The sequence below is a fragment of the Brassica napus genome, chromosome A10 (genome assembly GCF_020379485.1).
Source record: "Brassica napus cultivar Da-Ae chromosome A10, Da-Ae, whole genome shotgun sequence".
NCBI lineage: Eukaryota > Viridiplantae > Streptophyta > Magnoliopsida > Brassicales > Brassicaceae > Brassica > Brassica napus.
In genome coordinates this window covers 13,363,938-13,387,242 of record NC_063443.1, presented here as the reverse complement: position 1 = coordinate 13,387,242, position 23,305 = coordinate 13,363,938, and the positions used below count along the sequence as shown (strand labels likewise).

At 33.8% G+C, this 23,305-nt stretch overlaps 2 protein-coding genes across 3 annotated transcripts; one reads left to right on the top strand and one right to left on the bottom strand.

The window, feature by feature from the left end:
- Positions 1-7,855: 7,855 nt before the first annotated feature.
- On the top strand, positions 7,856-13,767 carry LOC106370426 (protein argonaute 9-like). The gene is made up of 21 exons (XM_048743077.1): positions 7,856-9,198; positions 9,319-9,524; positions 9,621-9,976; positions 10,080-10,177; positions 10,245-10,342; positions 10,432-10,594; positions 10,693-10,809; positions 10,885-10,992; positions 11,094-11,156; positions 11,234-11,347; positions 11,450-11,633; positions 11,731-11,846; positions 11,935-12,078; positions 12,183-12,325; positions 12,404-12,469; positions 12,554-12,617; positions 12,694-12,805; positions 12,894-12,967; positions 13,112-13,206; positions 13,291-13,322; positions 13,522-13,767. Exons 1-21 carry the CDS (start codon positions 8,986-8,988, stop codon positions 13,701-13,703), a joined length of 2,748 nt encoding a protein of 915 aa, XP_048599034.1. The 5' UTR covers positions 7,856-8,985; the 3' UTR covers positions 13,704-13,767.
- Positions 13,768-14,231: 464 nt separating this feature from the next.
- Positions 14,232-19,236, bottom strand: LOC106371688 (la-related protein 1A). 2 transcript variants are annotated; one of them, XM_048743075.1, is made up of 15 exons: positions 18,851-19,236; positions 18,160-18,631; positions 17,890-18,046; positions 17,624-17,717; positions 17,436-17,507; positions 17,179-17,355; positions 16,913-17,094; positions 16,276-16,351; positions 16,088-16,192; positions 15,713-16,005; positions 15,475-15,618; positions 15,294-15,357; positions 15,061-15,206; positions 14,847-14,951; positions 14,232-14,703 (listed from the first exon to the last, which is right to left on the bottom strand). In XM_048743075.1, the coding sequence occupies exons 1-15, from the start codon at positions 19,082-19,084 to the stop codon at positions 14,559-14,561; spliced, it is 2,466 nt and encodes an 821-aa protein (XP_048599032.1). In that variant the 5' UTR covers positions 19,085-19,236; the 3' UTR covers positions 14,232-14,558. The 2 variants fall into 2 exon arrangements, with proteins under 2 accessions (XP_048599032.1, XP_048599033.1); XM_048743076.1 differs by having other exon boundaries at positions 16,913-17,088.
- Positions 19,237-23,305: the final 4,069 nt, after the last annotated feature.

Here is a 23,305-nt window from a genome sequence, read left to right as displayed (position 1 = left end):
TAAATGTTTTTATTATATATTTAATGTGATTTTTTAATATCTTTCAATAATATAAAATTAAAAAAAAGAACTAAGATACCAAAATTGTTATCAAATATTTATTATTCATAATAATTAATTTTCATATATACGTTAATCATATTAGGTAATTTCGTAGCTTCTAATTAAGGAAAGTGCAAAAAAAATTTTGGTAGATTATTTATCAATTCGATAGTTAGTTTAATAAAAAATATAATGTAAGTCAAGATGGACCAACCTATTTTTCTAAGAATAGTATATTTTATATAGTCATTTATTAAATGGGAATTTATAATCATACAGTTCTATGATCATTCATATCATTTTATAACTGAATATTTAAATCATCGATAACAAAATTTTCAATGTGAAATCTTTAATAAGTTTATAATTTATAAATGTTTTTGAAAATTCATTGAAAGTTTTAATATTAAACTATTTATGTAATCTTATGGTATATAGTATAATCTATATATATATATATATAAATATATATGTTTTATTATTAAATAATATTTTTTACTCATATGGTTTTAAAATAATGTGTAGCTTCTTATAATATTAAATAAAAGTTCATATTAATACAATTTTATGATCATTTGTAACTTATTATGACAAAAAAATAATCTATTGATCACAAAATTTTCAGAGTGGGGATCTTCAAATTTCTAATAATTTATAGACGTTTTGAAAAATTCAAAATATAACATATAAGAAAAATTATAAATGTTTTTATTATATATTTAATGTGATTTTAAATATATTTTAATAAAATAAAATTAAAAAAAGAACTAAGATACAAAAATTGCTATCAAATATTTATTATTCATTATAATTAATTTTCACATATACGTTAATCATATTAGGTAATTTCGTAGCTTTTATTTAAGGAAAGTGCAAAACATTTTTTGGTACGTTATTTATCAATTCGATAGTTAGTTTAATAAAAAGTGTAATATAAGTTAAGATGGACCAACCTATTTTTCTAGGAATAATATATTTTGTATAGTTATTTATTAAATAAGAATTTATAATCATACGGTTCTATGATCGTTCATATCGTTTTATAACAAAATATTTAAATCATCGATAACAAAATTTTCAATCTGAAATCTTTATTAAGTTTATAATTTATAAATGTTCTTGAAAATTCATTGAAAGTTTAAATATTAAAATATTTATGTAATCTTATGGTATATAGTGTTTAATATATATATATATATATATATATATATATATATATATTTATTTATTTTATTATTAAATGATATTTTTTACTCATATGGTTTTAAAATCATGTGTATCTTCTTATAATAAAAATGTTAAACCATTGATCATTAATTTTTAACATAATAATTTTAATAGTTTTAGTCATTTATTGTCGTTTTTAAAAATTCAAAATATAACATATACGAAAAAATCTAAATTTTATTTTTATAGCTAATTTGATTGTTTAATTTATTTTAATAATATAAAATTAAACAAAAAATGATGGAGGAGATATACATTGTTATCAAATCTTTATTATTAAACTCATTAATTGTCATATATATATTAGTCATTTATGGTAATTCTGTAGGTTTTATTTAAGGAAAGAAAATATCATATCATATCATCATATCATATAGTTTGACCAACTTATATATCTAAGCACATATAAAAATCGAATGTGGACCTACTTATTTTTTAATTGAATGTAATTGACTACCTAATTGAGTGTCACCTATGCATTGGGGCCTCTTTTAATTAATACAAAATTGAGGTTACATCATTTCAAATGTTCCTCAATTAATATATAAGGGATAAAAGTTCATATTAATACAATTTTATGATCATTTGTAACTTATTATGACAAAAAAAAAATCTATTGATCACAAAATTTTCAGAGTGGGGATCTTCAAATTTCTAATAGTTTATAGACGTTTTGAAAAATTCAAAATATAACATATAAGAAAAATTATAAATGTTTTTATTATATATATAATGTGATTTTTAAATATATTTTAATAATATAAAATTAAAAAAAAAAGAACTAAGATACCAAAATTGTTATCAAATATTTATTATTCATTATAATTAATTTTCACATATACGTTAATCATATTAGGTAATTTCGTAGTTTTTATTTAAGGAAAGTGCAAAACATTTTTTGGTACGTTATTTATCAATTCGGTAGTTAGTTTAATAAAAAGTGTAATATAAGTTAAGATGGACCAACCTATTTTTCTAGGAATAGTATATTTTGTATAGTTATTTATTAAATAAGAATTTATAATCATACGGTTCTATGATCGTTCATATCGTTTTATAACAAAATATTTAAATCATCGAAAACAAAATTTTCAATCTGAAATCTTTAATAAGTTTATAATTTATAAATGTTCTTGAAAATTCATTGAAAGTTTTAATATTAAAATATTTATGTAATCTTATGGTATATAGTGTTTAAAATATATATATATTATTAAATGATATTTTTTACTCATGGTTTTAAAATCATGTGTATCTTCTTATAATAAAAATGTTAAACCATTGATCATTAATTTTTAACATAATAATTTTAATAGTTTTAGTCATTTATTGTCGTTTTTAAAAATTCAAAATATAACATATACGAAAAAATCTAAATTTTATTTTTATAGCTAATTTGATTGTTTAATTTATTTTAATAATATAAAATTAAACAAAAAAATGATGGAGGAGATATACATTGTTATCAAATCTTTATTATTAAAATTATTAATTGTCATATATATATTAGTCATTTATGGTAATTCCGTAGGTTTTATTTAAGGAAAGAAAATATCATATCATATCATTATATCATATAGTTTGACCAACTTATGTATCTAACAACATATAAAAATCGAATGTGGACCTACTTATTTTTCAATTGAATGTAATTGACTACCTAATTGAGTGCCACCTATGCATTGGGGCCTCTTTTAATTAATACAAAATTGAGGTTACATCTTTTCAAATGTTTCTCAATTAATATATAAGGGATACTCTTGACGCTTCTTTGAGAGTTTTGCTGGGCTTTGTTGGAGTGAATGATTTGATCAAAGCGGTATTTTGAGACATTATTAGTGTTGTTTCATCTATTCTACTGTTTAACTTTGTTTTTGGTACTCTCCTCAGCGATAGAAATTATTCTGGACTAACAATTAATTTAAAATAATTAAACAAATAAGTTGCAGCTATGGTGAAATTGGTAGAGACCCTACTCTTAGGAAGCAGTGCTAGAGCATTTTCACATTAAAAAAATAAATTAAATAACTTTTAGGATTATCTTTTTTTATTTCCTTTTACATTGGGTATGCTAGTATACTCAAGTTTCCGAAAACCTTGTAGTGCAGTTCCCTACATACCACTCCTGGCATATGGTGTTCGATGCCCACCTCCTCCTTCAATGAGGCTAGTGGGCCAACTGGGCTGATCCGTTGTGACCCAGTAAATCAATAAAAATTGCTTTACTGTTTTTGTGCAGAGCTTAAAATATTTTCCTCACAAACAAAATATGAGTTGTCATCAAAATTTCACTACTTTTAATATTTGTTTTCGTTGATAAAAGAATTTCTACCATACCAATCTAGTCAAATTACAAACGTAAAATCAGTTTTGGTATGGTGGGGTTTTGAATAATAAGGCCAGTGTAAATTTTAAAATAAAAACGAACATTTAGAGCAGAAGACGTTACGCATGAAAATGATGGCTTCACTTTTCATCAAAAAATCAGAGATAATGATAGTGATTGATTCGGATGTATGAAATGTCTTAAAATTATTTTCTATCTACGGCTATAAACTTAGAGACAATTAGCTAAATATATCTAACATGAGCCTATATTTGCTAATTACACACTAATTGATGTTAATGGTCTAATATATAACATTTAAGCCATGAGTAGACGATTTTGCCTTTCTGTAATGATGAAAGCTTTGGCGGCTAATTCTGACTCTGCAGAAAGTAAAAATGTGTCAGCTGAATAGTATGGTGTTTGAAGTCATAAATTTACAACTGGAATATTTCTAACCACATAATTTATATCCATATTTACAAGTATATTATTCAGATAAATGTAATTTATAAAGAAAAACTAATGGAGGAAACTAATTAACAATATGGTTATAACAATATAAAAAAGATAAGTAAGACAAATTATCTCTTTACACAACAACCAAACAAACTATCTCTATATCACGATACAAAAATATGGCTAACTCATTTTATATGATATTTATAGTTTCGCTAAAAAGATATATGTCATGCAAATTGCTCTTCATTAATCTCAATTTAGAAAAACTACGAGAATATGAAAAGGAATATATTTGGGAATCTTCTAATTCGTTTTACAACAATGACAACACGTAAAAGTTTCAGCTAATGTAATTTGTAACAACTAAGACATTGTTTTATATATGATCTAACATAACATGTATCAGATAATAAATTTTATATTAGCTAACATAACATGTACTAGGTAACAAAATCATCTATCAATTTTTATATCAAATTATATATCCGGTAACAAAACATGTACCATGTAACATATATTTTATCAGATAACAAGTCTATGTAGCATACCAACCATTTATTAATAATTTGATATCAAACTATGTATAAGTTAAAATAACATGTACCATGTAACAAACTAATTTATCAGATAATAACCAATTTATCAAAAAAATGTATCAATTCTCAAACCATATATATCTACAAATTTATTAAGTAACAAACGATGTTTGGAACAATGTATAAGTCGACAAACTATTTACCAAAATATTTTTCAGTTAGTTAAATACCTATGATCTTTCCAAAAGTTAATTAAATTCATAATTTGAAAATTATTAATCAAATTTGAAAATATCCATAATCTTCTCAAAAGTTAATTAAACTTAGGGAACATAAACTAAGAACAATATAGATTATATGATTACGTCTTGTCGAAAGGACACCATCAATGCAGAAAACTCGTTTGTATTCACGTTCACGAGTCTATCATATTCTCTCTCATTTATTTTATTTTATTTACTCTCAATTACTCTACTGCTTACTAATCACATTTGTAGTTGGATTGGTTATTTTGTTCGGTGTTTGATTTGACTGATTTCAAATTTTAAAATAAAATGGTAATATAATCTATGTAATTAATCAGTACCAGATATGATGATATAGTGCCATTCGTTTTCTTGTAACTTAAAATTTAAAATCTGTAAACAAAATTTAAAATATTTATGAGATATAATTTTTTAAGTTAAAATAATAAACGAGAAAATATTTATGATTTATAAAAGTGATGTCAGATTGTAGGGACCAAAATGCAAACAAAAATATGAAACTTCAAATTTAAAGTTTTGATTAGTGAAATTTCAAATATAGAGTTTCACTCCTCAAAATTTCAAATTTGAAATTTTAAAGTTTTTTTTGGAAAGCAAAAAACTTCATATTTGAAGTTATAGAGTGTTTTTTCTAACGGTGAAGATACTAATGAAAGGTTTTTTTATTAATAAAGTATACATATTTTTAATTTAAATTCGTTATGTATTTAAAATTTCAAAAAAAAGAACAATGACCAATAACTTATAGACATGTGGAGTGTACTTGTTCTCATTCGGTCCTTGCAGAAGTGTGTTTTGGAATTTTTTTCAATTTCTCTTTCCTATTTTTCTTTAAGTTTTTATTTTTTTTGTGTCAGAGAAATTTAGCTAAAAATCTCCGTTAGAAGTACTCTTAGAGCATGTGCAACAAAGAATCCTTAGCTCGAATCCATAAAAAAGAAATATTAAAATATTGGTGTGGGGCACAAATTTTGTAAGAATCAATCCAAAAAATCCTAACATAAGGATTGATCCTAGTTACTTTTCGTTGCTGTGTTGTGGGTCCTACGATACATGGCGACCCACGATTGGTCTGTTTTTAATTTTTTTTTTAATTAAACGAAAAAGAAAAAAAACTAATAAAATATTTAAAATTTAACATTGGAAATCGAGCTCTCCAGATCCACCATTGCAGGTGCCCTTATAGACTTTGTCATTATTAATGCATCATGGCTTTTTTTTTTTATCAACTTTTTTTTTTGATCAACGAGAGCAATGAAGACTCTCAATAGATGCATTGAAGACTCTCAACTTTTTTTTGTTGATCAATTTAGCTAAAAATGCATCATGGCTTAAATTGTAGTTTCATAAATGAGAGCAATGAAGACTCTCAACCGACGCATTGTGGAAGATGAGAAGAATATTCAATTATTCATACCACCTCTTCCAAAAGAATATTCATACTGTCACTAAATACCAGTCATTTTAATACTATACTAGATTTTGACCCGCGCTTAGAAAACGCGAATTTGTTTTTGAAATTAAATAATTTTTTTAATGAATTTCAATATAAAATAATGTATAGGTCTACGTACATTTACATGGAACTGTGAACCGAACTATATCAAACAAAAAAAAACACAAAATCAAAATTGAAATTAATTTCATAAATAACCCATCAGATATGATATCTCTGAAGCCGAAAATTGAAACCGAACGTAGAATCAAATGGGTACCTGAGTTTTAAAATACAAATTATATACCAATAAATAATAATTATATTTGATTTCTAAATAACCAAATATCTAAAAACTACTGTTTATAAACCAAATTACCCAAAATTGAGTTACCCTAATATTTTTATTCAAAATATCAGATATTTTTATTCGATATTACACAACATTGAAATACCCAAAATATCAGATATTTTTTTATTTTAAATTATCCAAATAATTTAATATTTTTATTCGAACAAATTTAATTTCTTGATATTTAAATTGAAAACCCAAAATTATCCCTATGTTTTATCTATCATTATGAAATTAACCGAAAACCCCAGAATTGAACTGAAACATAATTGGACCTGGATAAAATCCACAAATCCACCATTAACATTTGAATTGGTACTGGTTACCCCAGTAAAAACCCAGTAAAACATGATAACACTTTTAAAAAAAAAATTGTTTAGAGTTTTTATGTATTTTATAATAATACAAAAAACTAAATAAACTATTTAATTTGTCCCGGTAAAATCCAGAAAACTCTGATAACACTTTTTATAAAATTGCTAAACTTCTCCTGTATTTTATAACAATAAATAAAATTAAATAACCTATTAGACTTGTCAATTCGTGATTTGCAAGTAGATATTTTTGTTATTAATGTGATAGCATTAATTTAGGGGCTAGTTATTCAAAGTTTTTTGGAATATTTAATGGATCTATTAACAGCTTCAAAATTATTTAAGTAAATCTGAAATTCTTATTTTGTATTACAAATGGTTTTTCTATTTTTATAAAATAAATTTCAAAATCATATACAACTAAACCGGTTAAAATTTCAAAAATTGTATGTGTCACATTACACATATAATCCGGTTTAGTGGTGTTCTTCTCGATTACACTATTACAGTTATTTGGCAGTGAATTTCTAATGTTAATAATTGTAAAATGGATAGTGGAAATTTTGGCACTTGATTTTACACTCTTGGTTGACATTTTTATATAGACCAAATTATGCAGAGATTGGTAATGTTGCCGAAAGATGAAACGTGTTTTATTGGTTAAATTGGTTTGAGAGCTACAAATACAATTAATGGATAAATAAACTTTAATGGGCTTTTATTCCCTTTGGTTATATGCGGAAGACCATTAAAAATTTAAAATTTTAAACATCTCAATTTTTCCTTTATTTGGTAAGATAAGTCATTAGCATATTCTCCGTATATTTTCTATGGACATGTGTTTGTTTTTTATTTTAAAATTTTAATGCTGGTCACATGTTATTATAATATATAAGAGAAGATCCAAATATAATAAAAGGAAATGGTCCAAACAACTTTTATAAGTAGATTTTTTGGGACTCCTTCCTTTTTAATAGTATTGATGCATACTTTGCAATTGAACCAAGGTCATAGATTTCATATCCAATAACCGGAGCTAAACCAATTCGTCACACAGAGAGAAAATAACTACATAAGGGTGGTATGTGTAACGTTGCAAATGTGCATATATTTAACGAATAATGATAGGACACTGAAACGAAAAGAACGATCATAATATATAGGAGCGATAAGAAAAGGAAATATAACCCTTTAACAAAGAAAAAAAGGAGCTGTCCTTCTAATCTTTCCTTAAACACCTCTCCTCTCTAGCTCTCTCTGCGTTGCTCTAGGGTTTCGTCGTGCTCTCGGTTTCCTCTTTCCATCTCTGTGCAGAAGTAGGTATACTTTTCTTCCTCAAAATAGCTCAATGTATGATCGTATTTAATTATCTTTCTGCCATGCATATTAACTGTTGAATCCTTCGATTTACTTGCTTGCAACTATATTATTTTGTCTATCGTGTTTGTTCTTCGTTTATCGCTGAGAACTAGTGATTATCTCAACGTTTTTAGCAGATTACATCATCGTCTTTCTCGGAGCAGCTCTGGCTTGTTTCTACCACTATTTGATCTATCTGTTAAATTAAAAAAAAAAAGTAAACGTTGTCGTGTGTTCTTGTTCTATGAAAATTTTGATTTGTATTTACCGAGAAAGACTTTCTGTTTTTTTTTTTGTTCCTTGGCTGCTCTGTGATTTTTGTCTTTTTGGTTTTAAGAGGTCTCTCTCTTTTGCTTCACGCACACTCGCTTTTTACTAGTGGCCTTTCTTATTTCATAAATCTTCATGTGCACGTAGATCTCTTCATTATTCTCCATAATGTTTTATGTCTTGATTCTGCCTGTATGAGGTGTTTTGATACATTCTGATGGTTTATATATATATCATTATTCTCCATCTTTTAACGCTAATGGGTTTTACTTTCTAAACAAACTATTTTGCTTGAAGAATCTTGCGTTCATTCTTTTATCATTGCCATAAACAAATTGTACACTGGGTGCTGTCTTTTTCTGCTCTTTCTGAGTTTTTTTTGCTTCCCTGCAGATTATGGGTTTTGATAAAGGAAAAGGGCTACCACCTCCTTCCCCACCTGTCGTTCCATCGAACCTTGTACCTGAAATACTGGAGCCTATCAAAAAGAACACTCTTCTTCCAATGGCCCGGAGAGGCAGCGGGACCAAAGGAGTAAAGACACATCTTCTTACCAATCACTTCAGAGTCAATTTCAACAACTCAAACGGCCATTTTTTTCATTACAGTGTATGTACTTGCTTCCTCATCTTGTGTCCTATTTGTATCCTGCGTTTCCTTTATTATATAATTTTTAAATACTTGTTTGGTGTGAATGCTTTTTTTTGTCTCTCTGATTATTGGATGCAGGTTGCGATTACATATGAAGATGGTCGTCCAGTGGAGGCTAAAGGAATTGGCAGGAAAATTCTTGAAAAGGTTCAGGAGACGTATCGAACTGATCTAGGATCCAAATACTTTGCTTATGATGGCGAGAAGACTTTGTTCACCGTTGGTGCTCTTCCCAGCAACAAACTGGATTTCTCTATCGTTCTTGAAGACACACCTTCTAGCAGGTGCAACATTTCAGTTTCTTTCCTCTTGCTTTTTAAAATATCTTTACCTGTTGATTGTTCCAAAATTTATGATGAACTTGATACTCTATTTTACAGAAATAACACTGGAAATGCTAGCCCGAATGAATCAAATGACGCAGACAGGAAAAGATCGAGGCGACCAAATCAATCCAAGAAGTTCATGGTTGAGATAAGCTATGCTGCAAGGATCCCCATGCAAGCTATTGCAAGCGCTCTTCAAGGAAAGGAAACGGATTATCTTCAAGATGCTATAAGAGTGCTCGATGTTATTCTGCGCCAGAGTGCAGCTAGGCAGGGATGCCTACTTGTTCGCCAGTCATTTTTTCACAATGACGTCCAGAACTTTGTACACATCGGTGGAGGCGTCACTGGTGTGAGAGGCTTCCACTCAAGCTTCAGAACTACTCAGGGAGGCTTGTCCTTGAATATCGGTAAATTCTCTTTTTCTGAATTTAATGTGTATTATTAGACTCTTCTTTGTAACATTTTGGCTATTAAAACACTTGATTTTATTCGGTTTCGATTTTCTTTTAGACACTTCAACTACGATGGTAGTACAACCAGGCCATGTCGTTGATTTCCTTCTTGTAAATCAGAATGTGAAAGACCCAAAGTATCTTGACTGGAATAAGGTACATCATGATCTTCTTATTTTGTACTGATATTTGAGAAGTACTAATCTGATTTTTCTCTCATCAGGATAGACGTGCTCTCAAGAATCTTAGAGTACAGGTTACCCCCTCAAATAGAGAATACAAGATAACTGGACTAAGTGAAGAGCGCTGCAAAGATCAAATGTATGTAATGATTTGATGTTTATTTTTTAATTATATGTTTACATCTCTTTGAGTTTTTTTTCTAACATATATTTCTTTGATTGACATAGGTTTACTCGGAATTCTAAAAACGAGAAGGGGGAAGTTGAGGAAGTTCAGACTACAGTATACAAGTACTTCACCGAGTTTCGCGGTATTCCACTGCGATATTCAGGTGACTTTCCTTGCATCAATGTTGGTAAGCCAAAACGCCCAACATTCATTCCTATTGAGGTAAATTTTAGTGCATTATTGTTATCTTCTTTTGTATTCTTGAAATATTTATGCACAGGTTATGCTAATACTAGTTGTTTTTTTTTATATATTTTCAGCACTGTGAACTTGTGAGTCTACAGCGTTACACAAAATCGCTTAATAGTCTTCAGAGGGCTTCACTGGTAGAAAAGTCTAGGCAGAGGCCACCTGAAAGGATGGCTTCACTAACCAATGTAGGTCTTCTTTCTATTATCCTTGAGACTGAATATTTTCTGTTTAATTTTGGTTTTATGTTATTCATCTTGAAGGGTCTGAAGAAGAGCAACTATAATGCTGACCTGGTGTTGCAAGAAAGTGGTGTCAGCATTGGCTCTAGCTTCACTCAAGTGGAGGGACGTGTTTTACCAGCACCAAGGGTATGGCTTACCTTGCTTCTCTTGCAAGTAAACATTGATCAAGTAACTCCTTTTGAATCTTGAAGGTTAAACGTTAGTTATCTGTCCTTGTCTCTAAACAGCTGAAAGTAGGCAATGGAGAGGAGTTTCAACCTCGCGATGGGCGTTGGAACTTCAATTATAAGGTACATAGGTTGTTTATCTTTTCCTCAGTTGATGAATATTTAAACCTTTGATACTAGTTGAATCTTTCTTTTTGCAGAAACTTGTTGAGCCAGTCACCGTTACTAAATGGGCTGTTGTGAACTTCTCTGCTCGGTGTGATACAAATAGGCTTATTTCTGACTTGATTAGATGTGGAAGGATGAAAGGAATCGTAAGCTCTCTTATGGATTATTGCTTGCCTATAAACTTAATCATATATGCAATGCACCAGTCTTTTTAATTAATTATTCCCTTGTTTTTTTTTTTCTTTCAGAACGTAGATCCTCCATACAAAGTCGTATTTCAAGAAGATCCTAATTATAGGGGTGCACCAGCCAATATCAGAGTAGAAAAGATGTTCGAGCAGATGCAATCTGAACTCAGAAAAGAAGGAATAGAAGGAAAGCCAAAATTCATTCTTTGCATTCTTGCCGAAAAGAAAAACTCTCTTGTTTATGGTATAACTGTATTCTACTATTCTTGAATATATTCTCTCTCTTTCTTTTTATAAACTAATGAATGTAAATGTAAAAAAAAATTCTTGGAATTTTCCAGGGCCTTGGAAGAGGAGAAATCTTGTTGAAGAAGGAATTGTGACGCAGTGTATTGCTCCTACCCCCAAAATAAATGATCAGTATCTCACCAATGTTCTCCTCAAGATAAATGCCAAGGTGATCACTGAAATTTCAGTCACTTAGAATTTCAAGATTGATTATAAAGACATTACAAGAACTGATTTCTTTATGTTTGTATGCGCAGCTTGGTGGACTGAACTCCCTGTTAGCTATGGAGCGCTCACCACGAGCAATGATGCCTTTAGTAACGCAAGTTCCTACCTTCATTGTTGGCATGGATGTATCCCATGGTTCCCCTGGCCAGTCTGACATACCATCAGTTGCTGCTGTAATATTGATTCTCTTTTCTTATGATGTCATCCATATATAGAGAGTTTAAGTCTAACTCTTATCTATTTCTGGTAACTTGATGTTTTTGTTTTGAAACCATAGGTTGTGGGATCCATAGAATGGCCACTTATCTCAAAATATAGGGCGTGTGTGCGCACACAATCTCGGAAAGTGGAAATGATTGATAATCTCTTCAAACCCGCCACTAACGAAAAGGGAGAACCCGTTGATGATGGAATTTTCAGGTTAACTTCCTCGACTTTTAAGTTGCATTCGCAGTGGCAGAGCTTTGTCATTTTCATGTAACTTTATGCCCTTTTCAGTGAGCTCTTGTGGGACTTTTACTTAAGCTCGAAGAAGAGAAAACCTGAGCACATTATCATTTTCAGGTATATTTACATTTATTAAGTTATCATGTGAAAGTAGTATAATGAATTTTTGTTAACTCTTGGTTTATTAATGTTTACATGTAGGGATGGTGTGAGTGAGTCTCAGTTCAATCAAGTTCTTAACATTGAATTGGATCAGATGATGCAGGTATGGATTCTTAGGATAAAATTTATTAAGTGTATGTTGTTGGACATTTATGAACTTGGTTATTTTCTTGGGTTAGGCATGCAAGTTTGTTGAAGAAAATTGGGAACCCAAGTTCACAGTGATCATTGCCCAAAAGAACCACCACACCAAGTTCTTCCAGGCTGAAGGCCCTGGCAATGTTCCTCCAGGTAAAAATCTTATTTGACCTGAGAAATGATTTTCTTTTGGTCATTGTAGTTATAATGACTTGAAAAATGTTTACCATTTGACTTGCAGGAACGATAATTGATAGCAAGATTTGTCACCCACGCAACAATGACTTCTATCTCTGTGCCCATAATGGAATGATTGTAAGTAAATAGCCTCCTTCAAAACCGCTGCTTATATGAGACAACCACATGCCTCATTTCTGTTAAAAATCTTCTGCTGGAATCCATTATGAATCTTGTTTATGTATGGAATGAAAATTTTATTTATTGATGTTGATGTTTTAGGGAACTACAAGGCCAACACATTACCATGTGCTCTATGATGAGATTGGATTTTCGACAGATGACCTCCAAGAACTTGTTCATTCTCTATCCTATGTGTAAGCATTACATCACCTTTTAGCTCTTCATCTGTTTATGGTGCTAGTAATGTCTACTAAACTTGTCTGATTTGATAACTGTAGCTACCAGAGGAGCACCACTGCCATCTCAGTCGGTAAAATTCTCATAACTTTTCAACATAGCTACTGGTGTTAGTTCAGATGCATCGCTATACTTGTTTGTTGCGACTATCATTATTATTTTTTTTTCTGAAAATATGTTTGACTACTACTGAGTTTGCTGCTTTTCACTATGTGCAATAATCTCAATGCATGGTGGTTGCATTATCTCAAATACCGTTTTGTTTCTCGCAGTTGCACCTGTTTGTTATGCTCATTTGGCGGCTGCACAGATGGGAACCGTGATGAAGTTTGAGGACATGTCTTTGTCTGAGACATCATTGACCCATGGCGGGATCACAATACCTGGAGCAGTCCCTGTGCCACCAATGCCAAAGTTGAACGTGAATGTTGCAAGCTCCATGTTCTTCTGCTAAAGGAAACGTCAAGCCCAAGGCATTTTAGTTTATTTTGGTTATGACTGACAAAACTTTTAAATGCCCTTAAGAGTCGATACCTCATCTGTGTTTTTTTTTTCATCAACCCTTTTATCTCTGATACTCTTGGCGTTGTTGGTGTATATATTTTATCTATGTTATAATCAAATCGGTATTTTCTGGACTAATTCAATTATATACAAGAAAGATGTTTGGGAACGTCTAAAACTAGTACTACTAATGTTTCAGTGAATTAAAACCATCAACAGAAAGTATTAAACTGTTCATTGTAAAACGTTAAAAATCTACAATCATACATTCATACTAAAGTGTTGACGAAAAAAAATATACTTCAGGTTTGAGCTACTTTCACGATGCATTGGAATTTACTCAAACGTATCGCTCTAAAACCAATAAAATTAGTTAACCACTTATTTGGATTCATTTTGAGATGTAGTCAACAGATGAAATAATGCAGGAGTATACTGTATACATATGCCAACAATAATAAGCTACAAGAAAACAAAATTTACAAAAACAAAAAATGTACCATAATCTCAAGTAAAACAAACATCTCTTATTGTTTCTACAGACTACAACCACCTCTCTTTTTTCTTGTTCTTTTTTTTTCAAAATTGAGCAATTAGAAAATGAAATCCCTATATGTACAAAAAAGAGATTACACCAACAAGGAAAAATATCCTTGAAAACTCAAGAGTTATGGCTTCACTTGGTTGGTCTCTTCCCCCAGAAGAAGAGATGCACAAAAATTGTAGGTCAAGGTTTAAGGATCATTTGCTTAGTGATAAGCAGTAGCCTATGATATGTCTCTGCTTTTCTGTCTCTTTCAAGTCATCAGTGAGACTTGTTTTCTTTTTGGCTGGTGGCTGAATCCTTGGCTCGGAAATCATCTAAGCTGCGGTATTCTTCCTTCAGTAGCTTCTCTAGCTCAGGGTGCTTCTTTATCGGTTCTTTTTGCCCTCGGTAATGGTGGAAAGCCCTGCACAAGAGAGGAACATGGTCTTTAGAGACACCACCAAGAATCAACCAAGCGTTTTCTATAAATTAAAACGAGTATTTAATCTTTAGAGACGTCAACAGGAATCGCATTATATTTATCTCAGAGGAGGGAAGAGCCCTTACCAATATTTCTCCAAGCCATATAGGTTTCCCTTGTGGTAGAAGTCAAGTGTTAGCTGCTCAAAGTCCTTGTAAAGGTCTTCATCGAATTGCTTCTCCAGGCCATAGCTGTAGACATTGTACAGAGCAAAATATTGGTGGCCTGAGTTTCAACTAGAAAGCTTATCCGCAGTGAAATAGACAGAAGAGAGATTCAATTCAAAGATGCAGATATTACCTATAGAACCTAAAGAGACACTCCAACCCATAGTAGTAATTGCCAGCTGCATCCTCAAGAGCAAACTTCCGGAAATCTTCATACATAGACGGAACAAACGTTTCTCTGAGGAAATACGACCAGAATCGGTACAAATGATTCATTTCCTGAAGACAGAACATCCAGGATTCAGACGCATTTCCAGAAAACAGGTTTCGGATATCTAATCGATAGGAGGTTGACATAAAATTTACCTCACTGCATCCGCTGCCCAGCTTCTTTCTTTCGTTTAAGCACCGCTTGCGATACTTCAAGTACCTATGGGCAGCATCAAAAAGGAGTGAGATTAGAAGAACTCAAGCTACAAACTTATCCTTCCAAAAGTAATGCTCCATACAATAAAGTCAGGTTGCATAACCAAATAAATATACTCACTTTTCTTGCTTAAACCCATTCTCTTCAAGCAGTTGGTGGCTCGGATGTTGAAAATGTGGAAATGATTTTGGTAAAGACCCCACAGGTGGACTGCTGCCAGAGAGAGAGTACTGTGGTGATGAACTCAATTTTGAAAGCCTGTGGCTGCGAAACGTCAGACAAACACAATTATTAAAAACATGAAAGGCAAAAAAATTAGAATGAGTTGGGAATATCATGGAACTGCTAGGATACTGACCCATGACTGTCTGGTGGTGTAGAACCAAAGAAAAATCCAATGGAGCTACTAGGCGGACTTTCAGAAACAGCCCCATGGTTCCTTGTGTTGCCGGAAAAGAACCTCCGTACATGGGCCATTTGATTTTTGTGGGTTCCCTTATTTTGCTTCCTCCTAATACTATGCTCTTCACCTCCATTCGCTGCGGAATTTTCACCTAGTTTAATGTTCAGTCCTCCGCCTTTCACTTTTCCATCTCTGCTATCTAAATGGGAATTGTTCTTCTTACGACCAGGTCGATTCTTTTTCAGCTCCTGTTTCACCACGTTGGTGTATAGATATCAGACTCCATAAAGGGTAGAATCATATGATTCTGTCGGGGAAAAAAAACCTAACCTGCTCAAAGTAGTAAAGACCGTCGTTTATAGTGGAGGCAAGCTCCTTAGGAATGTTTTTTGCTTTTGTCCCACTGATTCCAGTGCCATCACTTCTCCCACTATTCTGTCCAGCATACAACGTAATATGAATACTTAACTCCACCAAGAAAGAGTTTAAGCAAATATATAACAAGTTCCATGTAATACCTGGGTGACAATTACAAGTTTCTGAATATCATGATCATGATCATCAACAGCAATATCATCGTCTTCATCCTCAATTCTACAGAATTTCAAATTAACAAAGCGTCAACTCCAATCTGTGTTTAATTAGCACAAGACCTCATAAGCGAAGAAGTTTATGTATATTTAAAAAGAGTCAGTTTTTGGAGTTTCTCGGAAAACATTCTCAAAGGAGATGTCAATGAGTGGAATGAAATACTATGTATATGAGCGAAGATAATCTCAGTAATCGAGGCCCTAAGTGGGAACTTAGAAGATAGAATTAGATTAGTTGTTTCATGATTCTAAGTTTTTATAAGTTATAAAAGAAAAGTTTCGAAGAGTTTGTTAGGGTTTCGAAGAGTTCATCAAAGTCTCAATAAAAAGGAAACAAACCCTCGCCATAAGGTCTAAAGGGCTTTGTGGATTGCACCACACCTTAGAGACTAAGGCGTTCTAGGCTGCGCCACAAACGCCTGCGCCACAAGGCGCTTAAATAGAGCGCTCTTTAAAACACATACTCCAATACTTTATATGCAGTTTAAGGTTCATATCCAAAATGGAATAATGAAAAAAAAAGAGGGATGAAACCGATATCAAGAGTAATCAACTCGTGCACTACCTTTTGCACACGGAAAGTCCACTCCTTCTAGGGCTTTTATGCTCCAGATCTATTTCCTCATCAAGCAAGAAAGTATTTGAAAAATCGGTTGACAAGTCATCCATATTTCTTTGTTCGCTTGATGATGATTTCAGGATATCACTTCCATTAGCATCGGTTCTTGATGGCTGAGCTCCCTGTACCTTAGCACAAAAAAAAGCTATAAACTGGAACAAAATTTGGCAGTTTTACAGAATCTCTCTACTCAAAAGGAAACAAGCCTCTACCTCTGAAGAGCACGCAGTAGGCTTTGAAGTATCATTTGACTGTTTTTCAGAGTTATCTCTGCTTGTTGTACTCTCTGGGGAATCTCCGTCATTGTCTCCAACTTTTTCCTCAGAGTCTGACCTTTTAGATGCAGGAACCCACTTAGCCCACTCGTCTCGCCTGCGTATCTTCTCACCCTATAAAAGTACCAGAACTTCATGTTATGATCAATAAGATAAGTGAGAACAAAGAAACAAGGTGGTTATGGTAGTCTTACCTGCACTTCAACAGAACTAGAATATCCCAACGCATAGACAATAAACTCTACATCCATCGTCATCATCTTAACCTGTAGTTCAAGAGTAAAAACAAATAAATTAAAAGTAGCACATTAGGGTAAAACGCAGATGAAAAAAACAGACTAATGCAAAAGAAAGCAAGTCAAGCTCATGATATGAGTTTTACCCTTTTGAAGTCAGCTATAATTTTTATGGGAACCCATCCTTCTTGTTTATCCATCAAGGATATGAGGTACTTATCATTCTGAAGGTTTTCATCACTGAAAAAAGGAAGAAATACACATATGGTGAGCATGGCAAGATGAGGTGCCACCCAATTAACTAGCAAAGATGGACTCAACGCAGAGAAATATTCCAAGAAATTCCCAGAGGAGTCAGCTGAACATAAAAGCACAAAATATATATATGACTTGATGTAGAAGCAAAACTTGCCTGAAATAGTATTCAATTTGTTTTATGACTCTATCCTTCAAGTCGAGTTTTTCTGGAGACTGTCCTGGAGGACCCTGGTTAACAGGGTATGGAGCATAACGTAGAGGATAACCTCTAATAGCTCCAGGGGGTGGAACCGGCAAATAGTATACAGGCCCTGTGTCAGAACAAGGAACAAAAAACAGCAATCATGTTAAATCAAGAATAAGAAAATTGAATTCTATCAGCCAACTCTTTCCAAAACACTTTGACAAAGAATCAACATCTTACCGGGAAATCCTGAACCTGGACCAACCATGAACCCAGGAGCTTGTCCCATAAACGGAGGTCTCACGAAATTCCTCGGTCCAGCAGCGCCATGTGGCATGTTCCTGGGGCCAAACCCCCTCTGATCCTGCCAAGGCTGTCCAGGGTGGTCTCCCTGAGGAGCTGGCAAAACAGGTGGAAGAGGGGAAGCTTGAGCTTTCTTCTCATTGCCAGACTCTGCAACAGGAGCTCCGGGAACCGGGTAAGGAGGATAAGGAGCATACGGAAAATCTGGACCAGTAGCATGCGGGGGAGGCACCATTGGTGGAAAAGGAGAGGGATGATAAGGTACACCGTGCATCACGTAAGGAGGAGGGGGAGGAGGAGGACCACTTTGGTTGCTCTTCGGGCCTGGCTTTGAATGACGGCCAGATAGATTCTTGTGCGCAGGGTTGCCCTTTCCACCACCCTTAGACTTCCCTTGACCAGCTACACCCTAAACAACAAACATAGAAACTCCTCAGTGGCAAATTATATGCTACAAATCTAATTCCAAAGAGAACTCACATAAACAGCTACATGTCATAACCATCATCAATCTAATTCGATCAACAATCAAAGCTAAGAAGTAGCCTAATCTACCAATTCAACGCACCACTAACACTCAGTAAACACACAATCTAGTGACATTAGCAGTAATAGATTATTAACTAACCTGAGCAGGAGCTGGGATTGAGGCCGGAATGGCTTTAGACAGCGGAGCCGCCGTCGGAAGATTCTTAGGACGCGGTTGCTGCGCGTCGGCGAGGGCAGGCCACGAGTGAGCACCCATTACCGGAGCGTCGACGGTTTCCACAGGAGAAGCAGTTGTTTTCCATGGAGACTTAGTCTCGAAACCGCCGATCACTTCTCGATCATCGGCCAATGATCCCTCAGTCTCCGCCATCATCAATTGAAAGGGATCAGAAGCAGAGAAGAGATTGCAGGATCGGGAGGAGGAGAAGACGCAATGTGATTAAAAGTATGGAAGAGGAAGGAAGTGTGTGTGCGTGTGTGTGTGTATTGGTGGCGGTTTTTAAGTGCAAGCGATGAACACTTAACAAAAACCCTAGTTCTACCTTCTTCTTTTTTTAATTAATATTTATTTTTCCTTTTTTTCGGAAACATACAATTTAATTTCTCCTTTTATGAGAAGGAGACCAATTTAATTGTGTATTTAAAAGAGAAAAAGACAAAAATAGCACTAAATGAAGTTTTTGTTCTCAAACTAGTATTCAAGGTCAAAAGTCACAAAAATAGCACTTAATGTTTTATCAAAAGAAATAAATAAATGTTTATACCACTATGGTAAATTAGTGTAGACATTAGGGTTTAGAGTTAAGGGGTGGGGTTTAGGATTTAGGGTTTAGGGTTTAGAGTTTAGGGTTTATAGTTTAGAGTTTAGGTTTTAGGATTTAGAGTTGGGAATTAAGATTTTGGGGATAAGATTTCAAATTTTAAAAAATAAAAAAAATTTAAATTTTTCAAAAGATAAAATGCTATTTTGGTCATTTTAGTTTATGAGTGCTATTTTTGTGATATAAACTTAGAAATGTGCTATTTTGGAGATTTGCCCTATTTAAAATCGGATTTTTTTTGGGATAATTTGCAAAATACCCCTATTTAGGATTTGAAATTTGATAACTATATTTTCTATTGAGCAAATTAGCTCAATATACTTAAAAGGGTGGGATACCATATAAATGGAGGAAAATGGTAATGATGAGGGGAAGAAAATTGGAGGGATTTAAGGTATGGAGTGCAAATATAGGATATTTGGTGTGTAGGGAGTACAAATTCTCTTTTCTATTTTACTTTTTGAAAAATACACTTCTTTAATTATGAACTGACTTTTTTACCCAAGATATTTCAATAATTAAGATATTAATTCGAAATTAATATATAAATTCGTAATCAGTAAAAATAATATCATTAAAATTATTTTGTTTAAGACAAATATGTTATACATATTTTCTTTTATTTTATTTTCTCCAACTTATATAAACAAGTCATGTTGTTAAAAAAAAATTCCTCGAATTTCCATGATTCTTTTTTCATCTTCCTCTCTCTCTTAAAAGTTAAAACTCTAGCCAAATGCAGCATGATATTCCTAAAAAAAGATAAAACAAAATTATTGTCAGAATAAAATAGAATCAGAATTAGAAACTAAAATATGATTCATGAATCAACAAACCTCTAAGAGGAAGAATCTGTGAAACTAAGAGAAAAAAGGAAAAAATCAGAAATGGAAAGGATACGAGAGAAGGAGACGAGAAGATGATACACATCTTGATTTCTTTATTTTTAAAAATAATAAAAAATTAAGATATTATTAAAAAGATATGGAAATGATAATGTGTAGATATATTAAAAAGATATTAGATAGATTCTCTAACGATTTTTTAACAAAAAAAAAACAAAATTTAAACAATATATTAGAAATTACGATTAAAAAACAATTTTTAAACAATATATCAGAAATATTAAGATTGGACAATTAGGTAAATTTATGTATTATCCAAAAAAAATAAATAAGGGTGTAGTTTTCAAATTATAATCTTATTTGAGTGCATTTCTCCAAATTTTCCCAATTTTGTATATCTACATTTTATTAAGCAACATTCTTCTAAGTTATTTTTTCCTTAATACATCTCTTTAATAAAATAGATATATTGAAATCTAAAAAAATATGTTACTTTTGCATTATCTTTATATATAAAAGACACTTTTTGTCATGTCCCCGATCCTAGATAGGATCGGCCGGACGGGCCATGGTGCGGGAAGACGCACCAGTCAGGTCATTAGACCTTGAGACAAGCGTATCATGGCCCTGAATGAAGGTTAAGGGCATCAGTCAGCTGAGACTTAACCAGGATATGATAGAAACAAGGGTAAAGGAGCTGGGTGAGTGTTTAGGCAGCTGGACGAGTGTTGGTTTGAGTTCAATCAGCTCGGTTCAGCTGGTATTCAGTTCACCATGATCTGTCCAGCTCACAGGAGCTGGTGGACTAGCTCACTCAGCTGGGAACAGCTGGAGGTCAGCTCCATCCGGTGAACGGTGCGTTTTGGTTCGGATCAGTGTGGGCGAGTCCGGGACGGTTACTGGGCGAGCCGATGGTCCGGGTGCAGGACGGTTCGACCAAGTGGGTCTTAGGCTTGGGACAGGGAGTGGGCAAGCTTCCAGAGTGTGAGCTGAGGCTCAGTGATCGATTTGCCAAAGGAAGAAAAGGGGAGAAACCGCCAATGGGCGGTTATGGGGCGGTTATGGGACGGTTTTGGGAAGAAGGGTTGTGATTGGTTGGTAACTGTTCGCCCAGGCGGTTGGGGACAGTTTAAATCGTCTTCTCCCTCTCATTTCTGCCATTCTGGTCGATTTTTACTCAACTTGACACAGAGAGAAACACAGAGAAAATTCAAGAGAGAAAGAGAGACACAAACCTTGGATTGGCCGATTGGATCCAAGAGATTGCTCTTGAGTGTTCCTGGTGTGTTTGGGCGTGTGATCAAGAGAATGGATTTGAGACAGAAAGACAAGGAGAAGGCAAAGGAGAAAGAGAAGGAAGTCGCCCCTGGAGACCGAACTCCTAAGGACCAGAAATGGACCGTGGTAAGGGAAAAGCACCATGAGGACCGCGGCCATGGGAAGATGTGTGGTGATTGGGTTGATTCTGAAAATTGTGTGATTATTGTAGCCTATTGTGCAACTTGTGAACTTATGCGATTCTAGTGTGTATTATATTTAATAGGATGATGAATGATGTATGAACCTTGGTTAATATCTATGAAATATCTATTTGCACTAGTTGTTGCTTGATAGTTTAAGTGTGAATGTTGGAACCTCCAAAACTCTGAAAAAGACTTAGAATTATTTAACACTTGAACTTGAATATGAATGATGGAACTGGTTGTGTTGTTTAGTGAGGCCGCGGTCTGGTTGGATTGAGGAATCCAGGATCGGGTCTTACAAGTTGGTATCAGAGCATTCTTGATTCTAGGATTTGTTGGGTTATTGGTTCACCACACACTTGGCCGTATGGACTCATGGTGAGATAGTTGGGTTGTAAGTAATCTTTTGTACTGATTAACTTAGGAGTGATTGAGGTTTGTGTGTTCAGTTTTGGACTAACCTTTTGTTTGTGTTTGTAACTCCTAAGGGTACAAGAAGGTACAAATCTCGGAAAGGAAAGGAGGCAACTGGAGTGTCTGGAGCAGTGGGGCAGGATGGTGCTGAACAGACCGGGGTGTTACCAGCTGGAACCATTCCAACCACGGTGCTACCCGCTCTGGTGGAGCAGGTGGACAATGCAACCGGACTTCCAGTGGGTCCAACTCTTCCTACTGAGGTTAATGAAACTAATGTGGACGAGCAGCAAGAGCAAGTCCATGGAGACGATACTGGGTCGTCCAATGTTGGTGCTGGGAGTGGCCAGAATGTTGATGCAAACAATGTTCGGGTCACTGGTGCCGAGGAGGTCATTGAGCCGACCATAAGGGGCTTGGTGGAGGCTATGCAGATCATGGGAGCTCAGATAGCCTCCTTGACACAGGCTTTCACACCCTTGGTGAACTCGTCCGTGGGACAGGCTAATCCCCCGGTTCGGGTTGCTGCTGGAGTGGCTGATGTTGGTGCTGGCCGTGTGGCTGAGGTGATTGAGATAGACCCACCGGTCAGGCCAGTGCGTGGTATGGACTACCTGAAGGTGCTGGAGCATATCTCCAAGTTGGGAACCAAACACTTTGCTGGAAGTGTTGATCCTATGGAGGCGGACGAGTGGAGAACCAGGTTGGTTCGAAACTTCAAGTCCACACGATGTCCTGAGGATTACCAGAAGGACATAGCAGTACACTTCCTGGAGGGAGATGCACATAACTGGTGGTTAGCTTTGGACAAGCGTACCAATGGTACCATTGAGCACTTTGCTGACTTTGAGGTTGAGTTCAACCATAAGTACTTTCCTGCTGAGGCGTGGGATCGTTTGGAGTCCAAGTTCCTGGACTTGACTCAGGGACGGAGGACTGTTCGTGAGTATGAAGAAGAGTTCAACCGACTCAGGAGGTATGTGGGAAGAGAACTGGAGGATGAGAAGGTTCAAGTCCGAAGGTTCATCCGAGGCCTAAGGGTGGAACTTCG